Source organism: Temnothorax curvispinosus, unplaced genomic scaffold (assembly GCF_003070985.1).
Source record: "Temnothorax curvispinosus isolate PA1 unplaced genomic scaffold, ASM307098v1 QBEX01003793.1, whole genome shotgun sequence".
NCBI classification, from domain to species: Eukaryota; Metazoa; Arthropoda; class Insecta; order Hymenoptera; family Formicidae; genus Temnothorax; species Temnothorax curvispinosus.
In genome coordinates, this window is record NW_020213573.1 from 63,272 (window position 1) to 88,029 (window position 24,758).

The 24,758-nt window shown below is 44.0% G+C and overlaps 3 protein-coding genes across 14 annotated transcripts; 1 reads left to right on the forward strand and 2 right to left on the reverse strand.

Moving 5' to 3' along the window:
- Positions 1-138: 138 nt before the first annotated feature.
- Positions 139-8,850, forward strand: LOC112452873. Of its 7 annotated transcripts, XM_025013305.1 has the most exons (11): positions 139-885; positions 1,157-1,299; positions 1,402-1,425; positions 1,905-4,440; positions 4,525-5,032; positions 5,122-5,671; positions 5,764-5,973; positions 6,077-6,085; positions 6,300-6,426; positions 6,562-6,633; positions 6,728-8,850. In XM_025013305.1, exons 1-11 carry the CDS (start codon positions 774-776, stop codon positions 7,267-7,269), a joined length of 4,833 nt encoding a protein of 1,610 aa, XP_024869073.1. In that variant the 5' UTR covers positions 139-773; the 3' UTR covers positions 7,270-8,850. The 7 variants fall into 7 exon arrangements, 5 of the variants coding, with proteins under 5 accessions (XP_024869073.1, XP_024869074.1, XP_024869070.1 ...); XR_003040548.1 differs by having other exon boundaries at positions 1,905-5,032; positions 6,077-6,089; positions 6,728-6,748; XM_025013302.1 differs by having other exon boundaries at positions 140-885; positions 1,905-5,032.
- On the reverse strand, positions 8,833-11,143 carry LOC112452875 (WD repeat-containing protein 13-like). Its single transcript, XM_025013307.1, has 4 exons — positions 10,597-11,143; positions 9,844-10,517; positions 9,474-9,766; positions 8,833-9,373 (listed from the first exon to the last, which is right to left on the reverse strand). The coding sequence occupies exons 1-4, from the start codon at positions 10,727-10,729 to the stop codon at positions 9,127-9,129; spliced, it is 1,347 nt and encodes a 448-aa protein (XP_024869075.1). The 5' UTR covers positions 10,730-11,143; the 3' UTR covers positions 8,833-9,126.
- Positions 11,144-11,402: 259 nt separating this feature from the next.
- LOC112452876 (protein lingerer) lies at positions 11,403-23,673 on the reverse strand. 6 transcript variants are annotated; one of them, XM_025013314.1, is made up of 15 exons: positions 23,414-23,673; positions 21,547-21,745; positions 20,538-20,901; positions 20,067-20,324; positions 19,454-19,647; positions 19,118-19,372; positions 18,692-19,009; positions 18,165-18,599; positions 17,893-18,075; positions 17,602-17,809; positions 17,134-17,339; positions 15,907-16,077; positions 15,694-15,819; positions 15,325-15,600; positions 11,403-15,250 (listed from the first exon to the last, which is right to left on the reverse strand). In XM_025013314.1, exons 2-15 carry the CDS (start codon positions 21,676-21,678, stop codon positions 15,002-15,004), a joined length of 3,375 nt encoding a protein of 1,124 aa, XP_024869082.1. In that variant the 5' UTR covers positions 21,679-21,745; positions 23,414-23,673; the 3' UTR covers positions 11,403-15,001. The 6 variants fall into 6 exon arrangements, with proteins under 6 accessions (XP_024869082.1, XP_024869076.1, XP_024869081.1 ...); XM_025013308.1 differs by having other exon boundaries at positions 15,907-16,116; XM_025013313.1 differs by having other exon boundaries at positions 15,907-16,116; positions 19,454-19,620; positions 23,414-23,672.
- Positions 23,674-24,758: the final 1,085 nt, after the last annotated feature.

Below are 24,758 nucleotides of genomic sequence, written 5' to 3' on the forward strand. Positions count from 1 at the left end.
TGAATTAAATAGTTAAGTAGTTCGTATCGCGAATCAATCATTTCGTACGCGATAGAAACACCGAGCGCCATATTGTCGGCCACCAATGACCAATTTTTTCTACGCTCGTTTGCTCGTTACGTCAGAAACTGTGTCAACAACATGGCGTATCGCTAATCGGGGGCCCGTTTTTCCTTTTCATGCTAATCGTCCACGTTCCCTCCCTCTCCCGAATAGATGCTTCACGCCCAATTGTTTCCCAAGTCCATGGAATAATATAACGCAACGCGACAAGCGAATTTTTGACGTATACAAATCGCAGGAAGAAACCCCTCGACGTGTCGTCGCACGATGAATGCATGCGCGCGGTCGGCGCGGTGAAGACAGAGATATCTGTCGGCGCTTTCTCCCCCTAGGCGGGCCGCTTTTCCGCATGGGAACGATGCGCGGGGGTGCCTAGAGAGTGCGTGGAGAAGGTGGGCACGTCTCTCGTCGTGCATCATGCGCGAGTGATCGCGCCTCTACCTAGTGTCGTTGGATTGGAGCTCGTCGGCGACGCCGCCGTCTGGAGTCTGGGGTACCAGTTGTCATGCACGGCCCGGACAGGCCGTGTCCCTGCCGCGCGCTTCGCCACCTTTCGAGGAGGAGTCGGGGACTATGAGCGCGTCGCCGTCGACCCGCGTAACGTCTGTGACGACTGTCGTCGTGTCGCCGTCGCCGTCGCCGCCACCGCATACGCGTAGAATGACCTAGGCCAGCCCGCTCGCCCGTCCGCCGGATTGAAAACGCGAACAATGAGGAACTGTACCCGGTACGCGATGCGGAATCTACGTCGGATGTGCTGGCTCTTCTGGGTGGGTCTACCGATGCTCGCGGCCTACCCCGTGCCCTCGCCGCTCGCCGCTGGTACGTCCGGGAACGTCGCAAGCGCCTTCGTGCACGCGCCGTTGCCAATGTTGATTGTTCTGTTTCTTGAATTCAATCACATATGTGTGTATACGCGCACCGTCCTATAGACAGGAAGGTAGAAATCTCGCTTCCCTTGCCTTTCTTTCTTTAAAAACAAGGGAAATGAACCACTGGTTACATTGACAAGCAACATTGGCGACGTATATGTGGCAACGATTGTAAATATTATCGGGGGGCTCTATCCAATAACTTTGCTTTGTCGTCGCAGATTCGCCACACGCACGTGCTTCCTGGCAATGGGAACATTACTGGATGCGTTACGCGATCGCTCTGTCAAGCGTCACCGCCACGGCGTTAACTTTAGCCGGATGCCTTTGTTGCCAGAGGCACAGGAGACCCAAAGGATTTCAGGTAATTTGGAGTGATTTTTACGTAACCAAAGTAGACGTAGAAAAAGTGATGCCACTGTTTTAGAATTCTAACCCCAGTCTCTGCATTTTTTTTTAATTATAGGACAAAGCAGAGAAATGCAATCAGGTAACATTGATGTTGCGGGTCCGTTATATGTCGCCATAATTATCAGAACGAGAATGTGAACGAAATTAATGCTTGGCTAAAAGTACAGATTCTATCTATGTAAATTGCGATTGACATCTGTGGACTTGATTGATTTATTACATAAATCTATATTTCTTATGTAGATTGCGTTCGACAAATGCATTCTTATAGATAGAATCTAGTACAATTAGTACATATTACATATAATCATATATTATTGTAGGGCTAGATTTTTATAATTTAACGTAGATGATGTGTCGCTTTAAATTTTAAAGAGACAGTTTAATTATACATTCTATAATTATAAGCATTAGGCACGTCCTAGGTTTTTCTATATCTTTTTAAACACGTTCATAAGTAGCATGCGTAGTATGCTAGCAACTAATCTTTACGTCTGTATCGCAACGTGCTGTGATTATACAAGACCGCAAAAATCGACACTATCGTTATCGTTGTAGGAATTCAAAGATGGGAGCAGTACAGGACAGGAAAGTGCGTTTGATCCGTCTGTCGAAAGACTGGAATTGGATGCCTCCAGGACGTTAGCCGCTTCCGAGAGGGTGCAATTTGAACCCTTGCCAGTGGAGTCTATCGTGTCTGGAAGTAGAAGCACTCCGAAACACAAAGCGATACCTTTGTCAGCGCCACGCATCGAGGATCAGGATACGGATCGCTCCATTCTACAGGAGCCATGCAGCGAGTGGTTTAACTCCAACGAGCTTTATGTCCCGCGAGAGAAACTCAAATATCTCAGAGAAATAGGTCACGGATGGTTTGGTAAAGTCGTCGAAGGTCGGGCGGATTTGGAACAGTCGAAGGGCATGTCGAAATCAGGCGGCGTAGTGGTAAGAATTCTCACCGAACAAGCTACCACTAGGGAGAAGGCTTGGTTTCTTGGCGAGGCCACGCCGTACTTGAAGCTACGCCACCAAAATGTCCTAGCTCTACTTGGTTTCTGCCTCGAGACCGATCCCTACCTTCTGCTATTCGAATCGTGTCCGGCCGGGGACTTGAAAGGTTTCTTGCTGTCGAACCGCGATACCAAGTCGAGGGAAGCGCTCGTCAAGGAAAACGTTCCGATACGAATTGCGATGGAGGTCGCGTCTGGTTTGAAGCACATGCATAACCACGGTTTCGCGCATACGGATCTCTCCGCGAGGAACTGTCTGATCGCTCCAGATTTATCGGCCAAGTTAGGTGATTACGGTACCGGTGTCGAGAAGTATCCCGAAGACTATTATATTGTGGGAGACCGAGCCTTGCCCATCAGATGGTCCGCGCCGGAAAGTTTGAACTGTACGGACACCACCATCGAAACGCAAGAGATCACGTTACAGGCCAACATGTGGAGTTACGCGGTTCTCCTCTGGGAGATCGCCAGCTGGGGAGAAAGGCCTTACAACGATATGAACGACGAACAGATCATTCAGATGATCTTATCTTTAAAGAACCAATTTTTGCCAAACGGCACGCGACTGCTGCAAAATCATCACGCCAATTGTCCGTCAAATATATTCCAAACGATTCGCTTGTGTTTGAACGTCAACGTGAAAGACAGACCTACCTTGGACGACGTGAAACAGATTCTCCTGAATGAACATTCAGCGCATATGGATTTCGAGCAACGGTGGGAGAGTCTGCGCGCGAACACCTACAAACAGCACGTACGCAGTGCTAGCTTACAAGATCTACGTGGTAGCATCGATTCCGACTACTGGACTCATATCGTGGATGACGCGCAAACGACAGACTCGCTACAGTCCTCATTTCGTCTCGGACCTGACGAACAAGTGAGGAATATTCCCAGAATGAAGACTGCCACGATGTTTCAAGAATCTGGCTCGGAGACCGAGGAGGAAAGCTGGAAGTGTCGAATCGAGCGGGGTGTTTATACCGAAAAAGTTAAACAGAAGTCCAAGTCCGTGACGGACCTTATGGTGCTTGTACATATCGATCCCGATTCCGACGCGGAGTGGTCATTAGGAGCGCAAACGTCGGAGAAGAACGTCAAGAAGAAATTATCCGTGACCGGTAGCGACAGCGACCTTAGGCATACCGTGCCCACGGATGAATTCGACGAAGCGTTGAAGAAGCTGCGAGATCCTTTGCCGAGCAATGCCGCCGGTAAAGTCCGGTCTTTGGAAAATCTAGAACGACCGAAACTCTTGACTCTGACCATAGATCAGGGCCAGACGCCGATCTTGCGTCTCTCCTTGGACAGCGCGGGAAAGACTCCTGAAAGTAACGACGGCGCGCAATCTAATGTAAGCGCAGATAGTACGCAACGCGGTGGCGAAAAGCACGTATTAAGACTCTTGTCGAAGGGGGACCCGGACCTCCCCCTTCTTCGCTATGTACCTGACCAAGTGTCCTCCGCTGAAGAAGTAGAAAAGAAGGAGGATCACGATATACCCCTCAATAATGAGGACAGCGACGGTATTCCTAATCGTTTTATTTCGAATAATGCCGAGACCAATACGGTAGATGTTTTACTTTGGAATCACGCGTTAGATTCCGCTTTAGAGCACAAAGTACCAGGCTTCTCAGACGAGGCGGAATTTAATGAATACATCGACGCATCGACTGAGCGAATTAATGCTAGCGCACCAGAACTGACTGTGACCGTGTCTACGCCAGATGCACCACAGTTTTGTAATGCCTATTCGATTTACACCGCCGATAGCTTTTCTATGGTAGAGAACGCGGAAATAGAAGAAAAGCCATTGCCAAATGACGACGAGGAAGAAAGGAAGCAATTGTCCACGCCGGACGACGAACAGAGCTCCGATTCTGGTTTTCGCGACAAGGAGTCTTGCGAGGAGGAGGAAGCGGTTTGCTCGACGCCCGGCAACCCCCTGTCTTCGGTCAACAGCACCGCGGTTTCCAGATCGTCATATTCCGAAGAAGAACCATTCCAAATTCTATTCGAGCTAGACACTATTCTCGACGCGGAATATTACGCCACGCCCGCTGGCCCTGAAAGTATGACGGAAGGTACGAATTCTATACCTGACGTCGAGAAGGCCATATCGCCTTCGAAACAGAGTACTTCTGATTTAAACCATGCTTTTGTTAAAGTTGACGTTACCAATTCCGATTCGACTGAAATGAGCGACACAGAGAGTCCGAATCGGGTGAAAGTAAGGTATGAAGATGTGGCAGAGGACATTGAGATGGAGAAGAAAAATGTAATATCTGAAAAAATGCAGGGAGCCAATAGTGATGTCCAATCGCGCGACTCAGAAGCGGAGACGTACGCCTTAAAATTGGACACCTTTAACACTCAGCGAGATGAACAGTGCTCGCAGGGAGATTACGAGAACGAGGACGAGGATAGTTCGACGGTGAGCTTACGCAGCGACAACTCGTACGTGTCGTTCGGTATGGAGGAGGAATTCGTAACGGCGATTCGTAACGAACTCAGGGAAAAGTTGCCTCAGGCTCAAATGCAGATCGTGGAATCCTTGGAAGCACACGATGACGAGAATCCTTCCATCTCTGACGACGCGTACGGCAAACAGTGGGACGATGAGGATGGCGAAGATTTGTCCAATCAAGTTAGCGGAGGTGTAGACATTTCGATCAGGTATGGTTCTTTGAAAATAGATTAACTAAAAATTAAAAAACTTTTCATTATATTAGAATATTATGAAATTTTTTTTCTATTGCGTTTAGGTACAACGTGTACGGGACGCCGCTTAGTCCTATTCTGGAAGAGCGAGAAAGCACCGTCACCTCCGAGTCTTTAATGTCGAACTCGAGAGAGACATCCGTCGCTTCGAGAGAATCGGTGCCGTCCGAAGATGTGCTATTAGTAGACACTCGTACGAATGAAATGATATTATTGGAGGGACGATTACAGGACGAAGATCGAGACACAACGAATGGCGATCTGTCCGACGAGGAGAATTTAGATTACACTTGTTCGGTGATACACCCGTTGGAGGATAAGTCGCGTATCGTGAAAACGAGCGGTGGCGCGCCGTTACCGAGTCCTGAGGAAGAATCCAAGTGGCAGCAATTACCTTCGTCCTTCCCGTTACCTTTACCTTTACCTCTACCGTTGCAAGATGATTTGATGTCGACGAGTTTCGTCACCGAACGCGAATGCTGTAGTCAAGACGAAGACGAAGAAGAGGAGGAAGAGGAGGAAGATGAAGATGGGGAAGAAGAAGAAGAAGAAGATGAGGATAACAGTTCTAGTTCCGGTGAATTTGTATGGAAGGTATGTCGCTTCAAAACTATTGGAGCATTAAGTACTTCTTATTGTTTCTCTATTTTTTTTTCCAAAACTTAATCAAAATTTACGCCCTGCAGAGGTATAACGAGCCACATGTCGAGCAAATACGAATCAGAAGTACTATGAATAACGACAAAACGAATACGACGACGAGTGCCGAATTGGAAGAGGAATTGGCCGTCGAGGACGAAGAGGAGGAGGAAGAATTCACTCCTTCGGCCTGGAATGCCGCTTTAGCACCGCATCGATCGGCACTGAGGTCTCCAGACAAAACGTTAAAATCAGGGGTAAGGTGACAAACGCTGTAACAGATAAATATATCGTATGCAAAACTACTCGCGTCCCTGTATCGGTATTAATGATGTCTTCTCCTCTTTCAATTGCCGCTAGGATGAGTTGGTAGGTGTGTCGATTACTTAAGTACAGAGAAATGCATGTAATTTTAACATTCCTCTCCCGTGACTCTTTCCCTTGCAGAAATTTAAATTTGAGGTACTTAGCGCACGTACTTTTTTATAAATGTACACGCTAGACAAATGCTAAATATAGGTGTAACTCGAGCATATATTTTCCTACGGGAAATTGTCGGACTGACAATGCGCGATTTGTTCAGGATCAGAAGAAGAGCGTGTGGTTCAAGAAGCAACGCTACCAGTGCGTATACGAGTACCCGAAGGAAACATTACCAGCGGACAGTCAAACGGATACCATTACCAACTCGGAACGAACATCATACACTGGTATACTTCTTATATACGATCGATAAATATTTTGTATCTATATTTAAAATATTTCACAAATTAAATATCAGAAAGACAAATATCTGAAATAAACGAATAAAAATGACGGTTTATTTGACATTCTTTGTGTTGCAGATTGGGAAGAAATGATGAATGAACCACGATTAGATCTATATCCTTTAGATTATGACGATGCCAATCATCCTGGTACGTATGAATTCACCAAGCCAAGACTTATACGATGTACCGCATATTTTTTCGATGCCTATGTAACGTCTGACGGCGTTTGTTTTCGTTACAGGAAACGAAGAATTTTTTGTAACTAGTTCAAATCGACCATTTCAATTCCAAACTGGTGAAAGTAAGTACGTCAGCCAATTTTTTCCCGGTGCGAACGCGGCTACGCATTGCTTGTCCGACGATCGGGACGAAACGGATAGCTGCCGACCAGAGCCGCACCAAAACAACGTTGACTTCGCGCATGAATATGACCAGTGTCAGCAGCAACAATTAGGCGAGTTAAGACACACTAGGGATCGTTTGAAATTAAACTTGGTTTCGTCGAATGGTACACCGTCCGCTCCGTTCGTTTCTGCGAGACAATCGCACGCGGACGACGAGCAATTAGACATTAAAGAGAATCACGAGTCGGAACTCGTAGAGAAAGTCGTCACGCCGGACCAATGTATTGTATCGAGTTCAATGAATGACGATAACGCATTGCCAAAGGTGCCTCACGAAGAAGATGTCCAGGTCGGTCCATCTTCTACAAGAATCTCTCAGTGTGATAGTCAGGAGACGCTGGAGCCCACCGAAAAGTGCAGTGTTTTAACTCGTGATTAAAGTGAGACTAAAGTCTGTAATGAAATTTTAGAATGAAGACAGTTTAGTCCAAGTCCGTCCGAAACAATCTCGTCGTGAAAAATGCGCGGTGAATTCTCTTTGTTAACGCACGCGATCCGATTTGATTATCACCGATGAGATTATTACTACGACACACGAATCTCGAACAAATGTACATAGGAAAGATGTAGCGGATATTACTCGAGGCTGTACAAGTCGATCGGTTGTCTAACGGATCTTGTTAGCGGAGTTGTTATGACTGTTCTGTAGCGAATACGGAAAAAAAAACGTGTCAATATATAGATAGTCGCGGCTTTATATTATTAATAAAGCTTTCTATCCGCATGACGGTTTACGTCATGATAGAAGAAATAAGTGACAACGGAAGGACTGTGTAAAAAGTTAACATATAAGTATTAATTTTAGACAATCGATTTGTAGGAGCTACATCGAATTACGATGAACAATTCGTTGCGCGTGTAAATAATTATTGTTTATAGTGTAATTGTTAAACGAGCAGTAGTGCCTATGTAGAACGATTATTTTTGTGACTCCTCTATAAGAAACTCTTATATAATCATCTTTCACGTCATCCCCTTTGTTTTACCTTGCCAACACTCATTGTCATAATTTCTTGATATTAATTAAACATTATTAACAAATCTGCTCTCTACATTATCGAAGTATTGTATAGCAAAGTATATGGGACTGCCATCCCACTAAGGATTCGTGGCGAAGGAAAATACTTGCACGACTAATTTTCTACACGATATATACACGATGTATTGATAGATTTTTACTTTCGTTAGATCTGTGATCAGAAGAATACATATAGCGCGTATATCGATATGTTTTATATTGGATTTAAGAAACGAGACGAGAGCTCTTGCATCATCGAATATGTTTGAGTTGGAAATTCGCGTATCTTGTACTAAAGCGAGAATTCGTCGCACCTGTTTGTTTTACTCGAAATATACAAAAGAGCTATCATGTTACAGAAACGTTTACCTTTTCTATGATAACGTAACATAAATATTCAGATATTTACTTTTATGCTAACCGATAACTTTGTCTACGGTACATTTACTTCACGATACCATATGAAAGTGTGCAATACAAACAAAGTAATTATTAACATGAGTTCAGTATGGCACATTGTATAAACGATATTTCTATAGATCTGAAATACTCGCGGAAGCGCGATGAACGATGGGGTACGATCGCTAAAATGCTGTTTTAGAAAAATTTTTACAAACATTTGTTTGCAATAATGTATCTCATTGTATAATTACTCGTCCTGGACACGAAGAGACTGTTGTAACTAGAACGAATCTACGAAACAATATCGAAATGCAAATATAGTTTAGCGTCGTATGAAAACCGTGTGGGAATTTGTGCCGCTGTCGTTTCACGAGTGCACGCGATATCGAGAGGATATACAAACGAATCGCTGCTGTCGTAGCACCGCGAGTGCTGTCACGTCTCTCGCTATTACCACACTTATTATTACTGATACTGCTTTGTGCTCACTATGACATAAGCTAAAATAGAGAACAATTAATATATTGTTATACAGAAAAAGAGACAGTTTATTCCATTCAGATTCCAAACCATCTTTAAATATCCTAATTCTCTATATACAATACCTTTATTTTTATAACATAGGCGTTTTATCGTACAAATGTATATAATAATACTAAAACTTTGATCTCTTAATCTCCCAGATAAATCTACACATTTATACATCGCGTTATTTACACGGAGATATGTCGTAATATTTTTATAATTTGCCTTAAAGTCCGAAGAAGCTGTATGCGAGCCATTTCTTTTAGTTTGATAAAGATTCCGCAGAATAGTTTATAAATTACGTTGATGATTACGCCACAGGATAATCAACCCGTCGTGATCTGCGGATGCGAGTAAAGATTCGTCGTAATTAAAGGACAGAGCTAATGCGGGTGTCGCATGGCCGTGCAGTCGATTGATCCTAGCGGCCTTTCCCTCTCTCGCTGAATCCAATAAATGAACGGCACCATCTTCCGATCCCGTAGCTATTAAGCACGCGCCCATTTGCGGACAGAAAGTAGACTTCAAGGGGTAAAGCCTATAAAAAAAAAGTACACGCAAACATGGAGTGTTGTATCATAAGCGAAAATATTAAAACAAGAAAACAAGAAGCGTATTTTACACGATAAAAATAATACCTATGCTTGACAGGATACTTTCTCCAGAAGTACAAAGAACCGTGATTGTCCGCGACGCGGTATAATAGCACGGCGTTGCACGCGCTGCTCACTAACAGCGCAGCCCAAGGAGAATCCTTCGACAGCCAAGAACGCCAGGAGAGACTGGTTATCATTCCGCCGGTCTCCTGCACTCTCTGCAGCTTCGTCAACCGTCCTATGCCGGGTTCCAGTCGGAAAGCCACTATAACGCCTCTGTCGTTGCCCGCCCAGATTATCGAACCACCGCTACCCTCGCACGCCAGGGAAAGAATCTAGAAAAATTACATAACACAATTTAGCCGAACTTGCTTTTTGAATATCGCCTTTTTTTCTTGAGACAAAGACCGACCTTTCCGCCAATTTTGCAGGAACCGCCGCGCATATATATACCGGTAGATACATTCAAGATCTGGATCAATCCTTGAGAATTGCCGGCTACTATCAAATTATTATTCGCGGGGATGAAATTGCAGCACAGGACCTCCGCCCGCTGCTGATCGTCCACCACTCGCAGACAAGCCGGCTCTGCATCCGCGCATACTCTCCACAGCCTTATCGTCGCGTCCAAGGAGGAGGAAACAATCAGATCGTTGCTGCTACTCCAATCGAACGCGGTCACGCCATTACGATGACCCTCCAGGAGAACGATCACCTTCGGAGGTGTGCTGACGACCTCGCATATGGACAGGGTACCGTCCAGCGACGCGCAACACAACTTGGACCTGTCGTTGTTGGCAAACTTGAGCATCGTTACAGCTGCTTTGTGCTGATCGAAAACATGATGAACCCCGGCGAACGCAAAGTTCTCCGCTGTCGATCTTCGTTGCACTCGCTGATGCCTCGCCCTGTTCTCTGACGATTCCTCGCTTATCGTGTGACTCCCCACGCTGTTCTGCTCCAGCCTCTCCCCGTAACGCTGCCGCAACAGCTCCGATCGCAGTTTCAAGTATCGCGCGCCGATCTCCGGATCCGTAGAAAACTTCTCCCGAAGCAGCTGATTCCTTCGGCGAATGTACAGCATGCCTGCGGCGAGAGAACTCGAGGGTAATCAAGATTATTCAACCGATTAAAGTAATGAGAGTAAAGCGTCCAAAACTCTTACCCAGACTGGAGAGCTTATTCGCCCGCAGTGTGTTGTACTTCGCGTCGAGCGCGAAAACCTGTTGATGCCACGTAGTGGCCATCTTCTGCGATCCACCAGCCTCGACGTTACCGATTTGTAATACCTCTGTCATCGACGTGCACGTAACGATATCTCACAGAAGCATTCCAAGAAACATCAGCTATTTTCCTATCGACTACCCGATGCGACTTGCCTGCGTATCTTCTAGCGGAACGAGGAAACGTATTTCCTTTCGTTTTCGCTATTCAAGATTAAATTTTAAATGACAAATCGACCTCAATTGTAAACAACTCGACTACATTCTGCGACGTGTAACCTCTTCGGACAGCGACGACGTTTTATTTCCACGCCAAATCCTCCTGCCTTTTCCTTCGATTGTTTTAACGTCGGACATCGTTCGAAAACCTGACTTTCTTCCAAAGGATACTATTTATTAAGATCGATCAACCACTCCTCGTTCTCCAATTTTTTGCATTTTGAGGTTATGTCGCTCCCCATCGCTCCGACGTTCGACCTTCGGCCACGTTCAGACTCCTCGCACTAGTCGCACTTCAAATTGACGCGGGCGCGCGTGATACATCGATTAATCGATTCGATCGGTCGCCGCAAGTTTTCAAAATAAGCACTGTTATTTCGCGGAAGGTATCGACATTTAATAGCAATTTTTAAAGAAATAAAGAATTGTGGAGTAATAAGGACGTTGCTTCAAGGAAATCGGGGAAACGGCGTTAAATGCTTGGGATCATAATACAAGCACTTGCACCACGGATATGTAAATCGTCAGACTTCTTTAATACATTTATTCTTATATATCCATATTTATACACAGTAGTAGCTATCATTATTATTATGAATCATATAATAGCAGTAGTTGAGTAATGCATATATCGTGCATTTCCCCCTCGCTCGGTTAATATTTGACAAAAATACAAAAATTATTAATGTATAATTATATGAGAACAAACGTGCTTAACTCCAAATCTCCTCCTCTCCCCTTTTCCCACCCTTCTCTCGTTCTCTTTTTTTTCTATGTCGTTTCCAGTAACCCTCGCTTCCCCCGCTTACATTTTGCAACAATTACACTTAGTATACTTCTTTTGTCGCCCTAAATTGATTCGAGTATACACGATGAAGTCTGAAATCGACTATAAAACATACACTAAGACAATAAACGAAAATTTTTTACTTGATTCTCCCGGTCGTTTCATCAATCGTTCCTTCGTTGATGCCGGTCTGCGTGTACATTCGAACGCGTATTCTCTACTCGTTAATAAGTGGCTATTAGCACAGTCCACGTACGCTGGACCACGGCGAAGACAATGTAGCCCGATTTTCTCTCTCTTTTTTTTCTCTTTCTTTCTCCCGAGAGTTCACTTGAGTACAGATTTACACTTTTCCCCGAAAAAAAGAAGGAAGCTAATCTACATTTGGTCTTCCGATCTTCTCAAAACGCATCCTACACATACCGCAATTTCTTTATGTATATATATTTATACGAGTTTATAAGTATTTATATATTTATATATGTATATATATGCAGTCGCTAACAAGAGTTTACTTACAACTATTTACTTCTCGCTTTTTTATATTAGCGGTAAAGCTTTGTCGACCGTCGGACTCGTCGGCCCGTTTTTTATGTTCGTGCTTAGAAGAAACATTATTCCTCACGTTTTTTTTTATCGTACACGCAAGTCGTAACAATTCTCACAGCACCTTTGTGAAAAAACGCTTCACATTACATTTACTTCCTTCGTTCGACGTATTTGCTTTCAGCTTGTTCTCGTTCTCTTTTTTTCTCTAACTCTCTCTCTCTCTCTCTCTCTCTCGCTCTCTCACCGGAGGAATAATCTGCGATCATTCATTATTCACAATGCAAAAATGTAAAGTATATCTTCAAAATATGTGTTCCACTGTTGGTCAATATACGTGTATTATTTCGTTCCGATTAATATGTATATAGCTATACAGTACGCACAATCTCTAATCAGCACGAATAATGCAATATTAACGAATGTGTACACCAGACGGAATCGATAATGGCTTTCTTTCTTTCTCTTTTTTTTTTTTATTACAATCTCACAATGAAAAAGATACAAATATCGCTGTTAATCACCGTTACTGCACATTACGTCGTTACTATATATGCTCATTCGTCTCGATAATCGGTCATGTTGAGTCTCGTTTTCATCTTAATCGTTCGCGATTTAAATCGAACGAATACTAGACCACGAGGAACGTGTACGATTGTAAGCTTGCAATGGAAAACATCACATGTCGTCTCTGTCTTTATCTCTCTGCGCGCACCACGTGCGAGCGTCGAGGCTGCGGCTACTTTTCGAAATCGTAAAAAAGCTGCAACTTTTGATTTGATAACGTCTCTGACGCCGCTCTTCCAAAAACTTTACGATAAACAATACAGATTTAAGGATTGCTAATCCGATGGAGATCGATTCTTCCCTCGAGAGGAATTATCCATTTCTTTCCTTTTACCACATCTAGAAATGCACTAATATGCCAAATGATAATCCGTAACGTTTTTTAGATACCTATGTCGATAATTTCCAACGAATCTCTTGACAATAATCATATCGCTCATCTGCCGCAACAATGACATAATTCGAGAAACAAAATTTTCCAGAAAATGAGTTTAAAATGTCTTGAATCATAAAAAATATCGCGTTTTTGATATAACAACTGATTGTAGAGGAATAAAGGTATTGTTAACCCTTCATTCAAAGATCCCAAGATTTCGTTCTTTTTTTGCAACCAACTCAAAAATGACAATTTTTTTAATCATGTCGTTGTCGAGCGATATATATGATTTTAAACATAATTTTTGTCAATTAAATGACTTCAATTGCATCTGATTGCCGACCTAATTTAATGAACGAAACAACGAAAAATATAGCAAAATATTTTACATAAAAATATGCTAATTTGAAACGTGATATACTCTTGTAACTCATAATTGAGGATCTTCCGTTTACAGAATAAAACGTAAATCGCAATTGTTGTCAATCTTATGAAAAATAAAGGACCCACGTCGTTCTGCGAGTTCGGTCGAATGTGTGCGGATTTAGCAAGACAAAAGGTAAAGATAGGTACAAAAATAATAAAAGAGCAGAGCACTATTTTTACTACATATTTGTGGCATGTTTGATTTTTTTTTTTTAAGCTACACTTAGAAATAATGCGAGTTGCATATATGGTTTCTCCATTTAACCGAGATTATACGCAATAATTTCAATATAATATGGAATAGACGTATGCGTATTAATAAGGAGTAATAAAAATCAATACTAATCACAAAGATGCGTAATGCGTTCAAACCAAATGTATGCGAGTGCAACGATTGTACTTTACACAAGGTCGCTGTGGACGAGCCATACAAAAAAAAATAAAAACGCTACAAAACGCGATGATAATAATAAATTTATACAAGAGTACGTTTTTCTCGCGTACACCTTTATTTTCACCCTTTTACGGAAATGGTTCTACGCTACCTCACAAAGATGCGCTTTTATTATTTATTAAGCCAAAGATGCTTACATACACGAGAAAAAGAAAAGAGAACAATATAAAGACACTATTATCACCCTATAATTACCAGTCAAATACAAATACATTCGAAATTGCACTGTAATGTACAAAGGGAGATCCGGTGCGAACCCGACGGATGTTATTCTTCTAGTTTCTTTTCCGGTGCATCATACGAGAAGGTCGCGAGACACTGGCTTCGTCGTATCGTATACGACGTTACCAGATGAACCTATCATGAATTATGTGACATGGTCGCGTCATAAAATTCACAAATGATACAGACGATAATCCGTCTTTCGCAATCCATCGCGTTACACAAACGCTACAATTTCATTTGGCACGAGTGCAATTCACAGTTAAAAGGAATATGCAAATTATCATATATAGGATTTGCACGTATACCACCGCATAGTAAAAAGCAAGGAATTATTTTATTGTGATATCGCGCTCTACGCCAGTCTCTTGGAGAAGTTTGCGAGTGTGCTGAACTGAACAAATAAATTATAGATCAAGTACAAGTGAATGTACAGCGTACACAGGAATCGATTGTTCATTATCATTAGAAGGAAGCATTCCGGTCAATAATTGCATATACCTTTCAATTTTCAAAATTCACTCTCCGCATTGACTCGTGTTATTCTCGAAAAAAAAGTTGAAGTCTCTCGTCTACCATTTTTATGCGTCATTTTTAACTATTGACAATGTCAAAGTCTCTATATGTCACACCAACGTGTTTTCACAACGAAGGACGACTCGTTATTCTACTAGCAGGATGTTACGTTACTTCGTCCTTCCTCCGTGTCACGTTCAAAAGTTTGTCTTTTGTTTTTCTATTTTTTTTTTTTTAATTGCTACTGGCCCAATAATTAGGAGTGTATCCAGGCTTCGCTTGAGCTTTGTTCTGCGAACTTGTGTTGGACCTTTGGTTGCCGCTGTTGCCGCCGTCCTGATGAAGCGGCTGGTGCAGCTGATGCGGTATAGTCGGGATGAATAAGTGCGGGGTGCCGTAACCACCGGGCAAGCCAGCGTTTTGACTGCCCGTAAGACCGAACGGTGGTGGCGTGGCCGAGTGGAAAGTCTGTTTTTCGTAAGACTAAAAGGACCGATTGAGCGTGTGAACATACGGAGTTTCTAACGACGATTATTTACAAGTATAGTGTTACTCACGTTCACTTTGCCAAGAGCGACGTGACTCTTGGCGTACATCGTGGCGCTGATATCTGTTGCGGAAGAGCCAGCGGTGTTGGTATTCCCCGTGGAAGTGCCGGTTTTGCCGGTTTGAGTTCCGGTGTAGCTGCTACCGGCGCCCTTGTATTCGCCGGACGGGCCAGCGGAGGCCAGCGCGTCGTAGCTCGCACCGGCGCCGTAACCAGAGCCATAGCTACCCGGCTTGGCGCTGTACGCACCGCTATTTGTTCCGGCGTTGCCGGCCGTTGCTATTTGCTATGATACAAATCGACTCGAACTTAGCTCCTGCCCGGCCATCTCGGGTGAAATCACAAACAGCGGAGTATCCGTTCGATGCGCAAAACTTACCGGATAAATGGCAGGAGTCCCATACTGAAAACCTCCCGGCATAATTCCGCTACCGTAAGTAAATGCGTACGCGTATCCCGGAGGAAGAGTAGGATTTATCATCGGTTGCTGATGTTGCGTGGCGGTCTGCAAATCCCATATGACTTTAAGTTTTTGCACATCGCATATTTTTTTTCTCAGCAATGACTCTAAGCTGGTCTCGACGAGACTCACCTGCTGCGACATAGTGGAAGGAACTGGTGACGCGTTGCTGTCATTTCTAGCGAACCTGGCGTCGCTAATACTGGTATAGGCTCCCTGGACTCCTTGGACACCCTGTACGCCTTGCACGCCGGATAGAGCATCGCCTCTGCCACCACCGAGACTCGTAGCGGGACCGGTCGTCTGATAGCCCAAAGCCGCGTCATAGTAACCAGTAGTTGGCTGCACGTTAGTCAGGAAGGCCAAACACAAAACTACATGCATACACTGTGTACTCCAAATACAAGAGAAGGCTAACTAACGTCTAAGTCTCTACGCGTACCGAGCTGGGAGACAAGTAACATGCGGTTGCTTGGCAGTCTATTGCTATGTGTAAAAAGTATCAAGGTACTCTCAACCGACCGGAAACCATCATTCGCGATAGATCGAGCTACTAATCACGTGTACAATCGCAATACATACATACGAATACATTCGCTTCTCTCGCTAGGGGCACGCTTCCCACATATTTAATATAATCGAAAATATCCGAAACAACAAGCTAAAGAGTAATAGTACAACCTCCATCAACCACTTATATATATACCACATTGGAAATATGCATATTTTTCATATAATCTCAGATACGTAACATCATTCGTACACAATTAAGTCAAGACAAAGAAGAAGTAAAGTAAGCCAAGATAGATCGGAGATCGAAACAATCAATCTCGTAGCTAAAGTGTATCAAACAAGTTCCAGGAATATTTTTTCCCAGTTCTCTTTGCCATCGGTAAGACATGTTTGCACGAAGTAGTGTCGAAAAGCCGATCTGTCTTTACTAATGTAAATTGTTTTATAACGAAACGTCTTACTACAGAAATAAGAAAAGAGAAACAAGAACGAGTTTACGGTGTTGTCGTGAAGGCATCCATAGGAGTTTGAAACATTTCGAAAAGAATGATGGAATTACGAGCAGCTACCAAGCAATAAAGAAATTACCTCAGGAATTTTTATACCAGGTAATAATAATAATAATAATAACATAAAATGGAGTAAGCGCGCTTCGGAGCAGCATACACATTGTAATAAATATCTCCTTATGTACGCGTTTGACTCGTATTATACACTTAATTAACATGACAAACTACTCTGTTTCAGCGTACGTTACCCCGAAGAAGCGTTACTCAGAGAGCAATGCATTTATATTTGAATAAATAGAGAAACGAATGAACTGATCGAGACCGAGAAGTGACTGACCATGTGTGGTATTCTTTGTTGCACGAGCTGTATGTCTTCGTAGCTGTACACGGGTTGCTGGAAAGCTGCATATGGTACGCCCGCCTGGCCCATGATATATTGGTGGCTGAGCATCGGCGTCATACTTCCGGCCGCGCCGCCGCTCGTCATGTTGCCGGTACCACTGCTACCCGTCACTACTCCGCTCGATGTGCTTTTTGGAACAGCTGAAAGAATACATATTTTCGTTAAAATGGATCATTCAATGCTGAAGCAATCATCTGTCAAGACCAGGTTCAACTCCCATCATATATAAGAATTTTTAGTGGAAAAATATTCCCAAGTGTGATGGAAACAAGGATCAAAAAGCAAAATCAAATCCCAAGATAATACAGATAGCGAATAATGGTACTCTGTTCGTTGAAGAACGAAAAATCTACATACCAAGATTGCTGAACTTTTAATAACACTTTCTGAATATCTACTAACCGTTGGAATTCGTCACTTTGGTCTGTGAGCTATTGACAGATGTCGAGGTGAGACCCAACGTTGGTGCACTGGTCGTCGCGAGGGAACTGTTCGATGTCGTTGCACTGCTATCGTACTGCGAATCCTTCGTCGCGGTGCTATTCAATTTGTGATTGTGAGACGCAGCCTGCGGTTGACTGGCGTAACTGCCGTATGGATTTGCGTAAACCTATGAATGAAATTTTACATGTAAACCTATGTTGTCAAGCTGTGAAAACTATGCTAAAAGATATAGTAAGAATTTGCACTAACAGACTGCGCAGCACTCTGGTAACCGGAACTTTGCGTTATTGGAGATGTAAACGTCGTGACAGAAGACTGATACTGGGGCTGGTAAGCTTGATACCCCGCATTGCTGTTCGATACCGTGTTGGTGGCTTGCGCTGGATATTGCGATGTTGTAGCCGGTACATACCCGCTCGCGGACGGATAAACCTACCGAATAAAAATTGTTTTAGCTTCTGTAGAACTGTACTGGTATCTCTGGAATAGTTCTTGATGCCATTGATTCAAACAAGTTATACCTGACTGCTAGTGGTGGGTTGGTTGTAACCGGAAGTCGCGGACGCCGATGCGGAAGGAGAGGGTTGACTGAAGTTCGACGTGTTGGATTGCGGAAACGACGTCGACGAGTTATAACTCGCCTGCGAAACCGTTGCTGTCGCGGAGTAACTACTCGCGTTAGCACCTGACGCATTTTGGAAGCTAGACTGGGATTGGTTGTTAGTCGAATACGCATTGTAGGTGCTTGGCGTGCCACTCGACGGCTGGAAAGATGATTTCTGCGACGGCTGATAGGTCGTCGTACCACCGTACGTCGGCGCATTTCCGGGTGAGACTTGCGACGTGAAATCTTGCTTAGTTATATCCAAGCTTTGGCCACTACTGCTTCCACGAGTGAAACCTTGGGAACTAATCGTATGCTCGTTGGATGCTGGCAGAGTGTCGGTGCTCTGTAACTGAAAACGTCACATAATTATAATCTGATATATCGAAAGACATATATACGCTGCGTATAACTACGTAACGATTTGACAAAAGGAAAATCTACCATCTGCGAGCTAGCATTGAAAGGTGTGGTGGAAGTCTGCGTAGTTTCGATGTCGAGTGAATTACTCGTATTGGCAGTGTTCGCAGTATTCGCACCGGAAGTCATGTCCACACCGGCGATCGTATTACTCGTGGAGTTATATTTTTCGTTCGCCGAACCGTCGAGGGAGCTCGAATCGCTACCGAATTCCAGCGCACCGAATTGTACGTCGAGAAAGCCGATTCCGCTGTTAACTGCGTCACCAGGCATTTCCACGGCACTCGATGGTATTTTTGACGGCGGAGGTACTCTTGGACGTTGTTTCGCTTGTCTCTGGGGCTGTAAACGCAAGCGTATATAAGCCAATTAAGATTTTAGGTAGTTTAACGCGAAAAGATTAACTGCAGAGAATTGATAATTCATTAAAATGTAGCAATATTGCAATACCTGACTGGACATAGATGACGAAAACGACGTTTGTGCAGCTGCTTTCAACTTCTCGCTCGTCTGTTGAGTAAGTTGCGTCAGATATTGAGTTTGTGCCGCTGTTAATACGCCACTAATAGCGCTGGGTTGTTGCGACAGTTGCATCGTCGGTAAGCCCAATACTTGCTGCTGTTGTTGCTGTTGGGCTTGCTGTTGCTGAGGTTGTATTAAACTCTGCTGCTGCATCGTAGATATGTCCGACAATTTTGGTAGTTCCTACAAATCATATAAAAAAGAAGGATCGTTAGAATATGGAAAAGAACATATATCTAGAAGTGTTTGTTGATAAAATTTTACCTCCTGCTGAAGCAGCGACAGGTTAACCCCCTGACCCGATTGCGTGGATGACATTTCCTGAGGCTTTTGTTCTTCTAGAACAGCCGGAGGTTCGAGGATATTCGTGCTCGGTGTGAAAACTTTCGTGTCTGCCAAAGATCCCGTGTACTCCTCGTTATCCCAGTCTTCTGTAGAGTCCAAATTATTCCAAGCATCTATATACAGTTTATCATATAGATATAATATTTTGATATATTATATCCAATACATATATACATACACTTGTGTATGTATTTGTATATATAATATATTAAATTATAACATTATAACTTTACGTGTGTAAAATTTAAAAAGTCTCTTTTTTAATCTTATACACTTTACGCGTCAAAAAGTCATAATTAAAAAGTAAATTTCTTATGCTCATTTCTACCAATGTAGATTAACTTTAATCTCAATTTAACTTACTTTCTATCTTTTTCTAACTCTTAGAACTAGAAAAAGATGACGAGTAAGTTAAACTGAGATTAAAATTTAGCGTCGATGAAAATGGACATTAGAGAAATAATTTGTTGATAATGTAATCACGGTTTAGTGGAAGAAAAATTTCGAGAATCGAACATAGATTAAAACTTACCCATTTTTGGTTCTTGAATACTTTGTTGCTGTTCCTCGCTGCCTGTCCAGGTTTCAATGGGACGATTAAAACCATGAGAAGTAGAGGTAGACGATGGATCGTTGCGGTTCGCGAATGTCCTTGGACCAAGACCTCGACCACCGCTGCGACATCCGCGACCTGATCTTCCGGATCCACCCCTGCCTCTTCTGCTGTAGCTGCCATCGCGCATGCCGTCTTCCATATTCCTCTCGTTTTCTTTGTTTTCTCGTCCGCGCCCTAGCCAAGCAATTTTACAAAAGTTACAATTAATAAAATAACAAAGTAAGAATCTTTGTTGTATATGTTCTTGCTATAAATTGTAAAAAAAGACTTGACGAGAAAAAAAAAGATTATCTTATGTTTACGTATATGTCCGTATACGTCTATTCCTATGTGGTTCAAGCAATAAAAAAATTAAAGAATTCAATTTAAAAAATAGATTAAACTAACATCCACGATTGTCATGATTAGCGCGGCCGCGCATACGCGGAGGGCCGCCGCCACGTTGGTTACGTCGTTCTTCCCAATCGCCATTGTCGTCCTGGCCACCCGACTGATCTGTAGTCTGCTTGGAACCGCTGGGCTGACGAGGCTTCTTCTTTTTAACCTCCCATTCTGTTTTCACTCCTTCCAGAAGATCGTTAACAGCCCGATCCAAGTCTCCGTCATTATCATGGAGAGCCATGACTACCTCGTCCTCCGAACGCCGAGTCATATCCATGACCTGTTTAATGCGTTCCTTCATGATGGGATCCTCACCTCCCGCCATTCTGGTATCGATGATCTGCGCGTTGCGCATTTGATTTGTGTTTTGCTATATAACAATCGTTACAAAACAGTTCTCTTTAGAATGTTTAATATTACAAATGATGTAATATACATGTATTTTATTCATCCCTTATTTCTTTAGAATGTTTAATATTACAAATGTTGTAATACAATATATATTTTATTCATCTTTTATTTATTATCTGTTTATTATTTTTACTCACAAATAAAATAAATACTTTGTTACAAATAAAGTAATCTTTTATAAGTTAAAAATACATATTTATTTATAAAAGTACAATATTTGTGTGCTTTTATAGATTTTTATTTTAGATTATAACAATGTAACAAAATGGTGTGATTCTGTGTGGGAGCAATTGACTCATAATCAATGAGTCTCAGGATCTGTTTTCTATTGCTGACCTAGTGTGCACTCTCTGTACTTAAATTGAAATATGTTTGCAATTTGGCGAAAGCGAAAAGAAAAGTTCTAGTGCAGTCCAGTGCAGCAATAAAAAACAAACCTTCAGATTCGATTCCTTTTCATATGCTTTGCTTTACAAAAGATTAATTATAGCTAAAAGTTTTGAATGAAAGAATATGTGTCATTGCAATATGAGACTGTAACCCACTTCAGAAACGATAAGCCAATAAGTACACAATGTATACACAAAGTTTATTTTTTACCAACCTGGGCCTTGTCATGCTTGGTCGAATCTGATGATTTACTTTGATGATGATCTGATTTGCCGTGTTGTTGTGATTTATTTTTATTGGTGCCTCTCCCACCAGAGGACACCAAGGATTTGTTGCTTGAACTCATTGCCAACTAAAATCCCACGCACCTAAGCACGCACCGTATTACACTATGTACACTCCCTATTTACAGTCTGAAACAGAATGCATCCGTTATTACATATTTGCATGAATGTTACCCATGATTACAATAATGTGTGTAAATCGTGTACGACGCATACAAAGACGAGCTATACGTTGAGAACTGAATATACGTCTAACATCTTGCTGCGCAAGGCACGTACTGTAACTCCTAGGAGCAAACAGTTCCAAAAATTGAATTACATTCTCAAACGTTCCAAAAATAGCCCTTTGGGGCCTCCTTATCTCGCTCCCTATCCCTCCTTATCCCGATATCAGCTACTTCCATATTTTCTTTACTATTTATCCTGTGACTCCAATCACTCGGCCCCTACATAAGCCTACATAAGCCACGTGTCACAGTTCTTATACGTAAAATCTGTACATACACAAGAGTCAGTTTCTCTTTAAGCTTGTGAATCAATCGGATACAAGTTCAAAACGAAAATATCTTTATCACTGGCATATTTAAAGGCAAGCAACAATAAACAAACCCATTATTTACAATCCGAACCTGCGTCAAATTAAAATTACGCACAATACCGCCAGCGAGGTCTCGCCACGCGGTACAACTAGACCTAAAGATCCTTATCTTTGTGGACAGAAATAAGTTTGTAAAAAATACCTACGAGAGCCGCCAGGTTAGGAGCGTCCGATAACGATAGACGGAAAACACGAGATCCGCCACGAGGAAGATGACGAAAGTTAAACGGAATGTTAACGCTTATCGCGTCGGCGGCACTCAGAGCGATGGGGAGAGCGAGCCACGTCCGCTCCGACGACGACGGCGGCGGTGGCGATGAGCGTGTGAACGTCCTCACGAGCGTCGCCGCGTCGAGACGTTCACGTGCTTCGGCGACGCGACCACGTCAGAACGCCCAAAACGACGGGGGGGATCGGCTCGGCGGGAAACGCACCGCGAGAGACCGCGCGTCGGTCGCGGAAACTCCTCCGTCCGGACTGATCCTCGCGTCTCGTTGCGCGGCGTGTGGTGATCCGGGGAGGGATTGAAGATAAGAAATGGAAAAAAAGGATAACACAACCCGGTCGGACGCGTCGTCGACCGCTCGCGCTCGCACGCCGCTGCACGCCACGAAGAGTCCGTGCGTGGAAATGGAACGAGAGAGACGACGAGAGGCAGAGAGGCAGAGAGAGAGAGAGGGGGGGGAGAGAGGGAAGGAAAGCGCGAGAGGAAGAGCAAGGAGAGGCGGCGCACGGAGACGAGGAGGAAAAGCACAAAGCAGGCTCACGACCGAGGAACGACGGCACGGCTAGGCGAGGGTCGGACACTCGGCGAACGGCGCGCGATTGCCGATTAACTCTCACGGACGCGAGGATAACACTTTTTCAGCGGGCCATGTGCACGGCGGACGCCATTTCTGCTGTGCGCGAGGAAGGCTTGTCAACCATCGCCGCGGCGGCCGCGGCGGTGCATCAATGGATCCCGAACGGGCCTCGGAATGGCCGAGGGTGTGAGAGGGAGAGAGAGAGAGAGAAAGATAGAGGTGAATTCTTTGCGTGTTAACTCACGGCTGTCGTGGGCGTCGTGCGGGGCGGGCCTCGGCGGGCGCGACGGCAAGCGGAAGCGTGCGGGATTCACGGCACCCTCGGCGCTCGGGGCCGCGGCGCGCGAAATACCACGGGAAAAACAACGGGCACACCGCGGCGTTCGGTATTCGTACCTGGGTTAGTGCGCTCTCAAAACGCAGCTCGGTCACGTGACCGCGGGGCCCCCCTTCCCTGATGCACCACCAGGGCACCCTGCTAGTACTGCTAGTGCCTAACAGCGCAGCCAGCCAGCCAGCACCGCTACCCTCCGCTCTTTATCGGGGATCGGGGGGGTTCTCTCCCGTCCCGTGCGCGTATGTATTTATCCCGTATCCGTGTATTTGTACGGGTCAGGCTGGCAATCGAAGCAAACCCCGAACGCGAGACGCGGCCACGTTTCACCGCCTGCTGTGTTTGCGGCAGGCCTGCGCGGCGATGTACCGGAAGTACCGGTGTCTAGTCGCGTATGGCTGATTTTCTCTTCCTATTGGCGTTGACGAAATATGATGGAACCAATAAGATTCTCCAATGGGCGCGTTCAGCAGACACAATTGTTGAGTTCGTCTTATCAACACTCTGCATTGCGTGGTTGGTTCTAAAAGTAAGAGCCAATCACGTTCGACTGCTACTGAGCGGCTTGGTCTGCTGAACGCGCCCATTGGCCGCGTTCAGCAAACACAACTGTTGAGTTCGTCTTGTTAACACTCCGCGTTGATTGGTTGGTTCTAAAAGTAAGAGCCAATCACGTTCGACTGCTACTGAGCGGCCTGGTCTGCTGAACGCGCCCAATGGGTGCGTTCAGCCGATACTCCGCTAGCCTAGTGCACGTAAGCAGCGAGCGCTTTGCTACCATTTGCTACGGAAAAATTTGGCTGGACAGAAGCGCTCGCTAGGCCTAGCCTAGCGGAGTATCGGCTGAACGCACCCATTGTCTCTCTGTGCTCTTTCTCTTCCACTCGATGAATTGCACCACACTGCATTAAATTCTAAAAGAAAGCTGGATGCACTAATGCTAGGCGATGGGCGATAGCGATAGTGTAAAAATAAACCTAAACATATGGAAACATAATTTATTAAACATTAATTTATTAAAATTAAAGAGCCTCGCACACAAAATTGCATAGGCTGCATATGCATAGCATACGACCGCTAAACCAATGAGCATCTTACGTAAATTAATATAGCGACTTTATGCTGGATGCTCATTGGTTTAGCGGTCTTAAGCTATATCCACACAAACTTGCATAGGTGCATAACCATATGCATAACAAAACGGATTGGTCTATTTCCTTATGCACATGTATATGGACCAATCAATTCTCTTATGCTTACGTAATATGCGTTGTGCAAGTTTGTCTGGATAGACCTTTATGCTTCGCTTATGGGCTTAAGGTGAAATTTCATGGGCAGTGGAAAGTAGCAGCAGATTGTACTGATTGGCTATAAAATAGAGAAGTTCTCGAGTTCCTAGAACTTCTC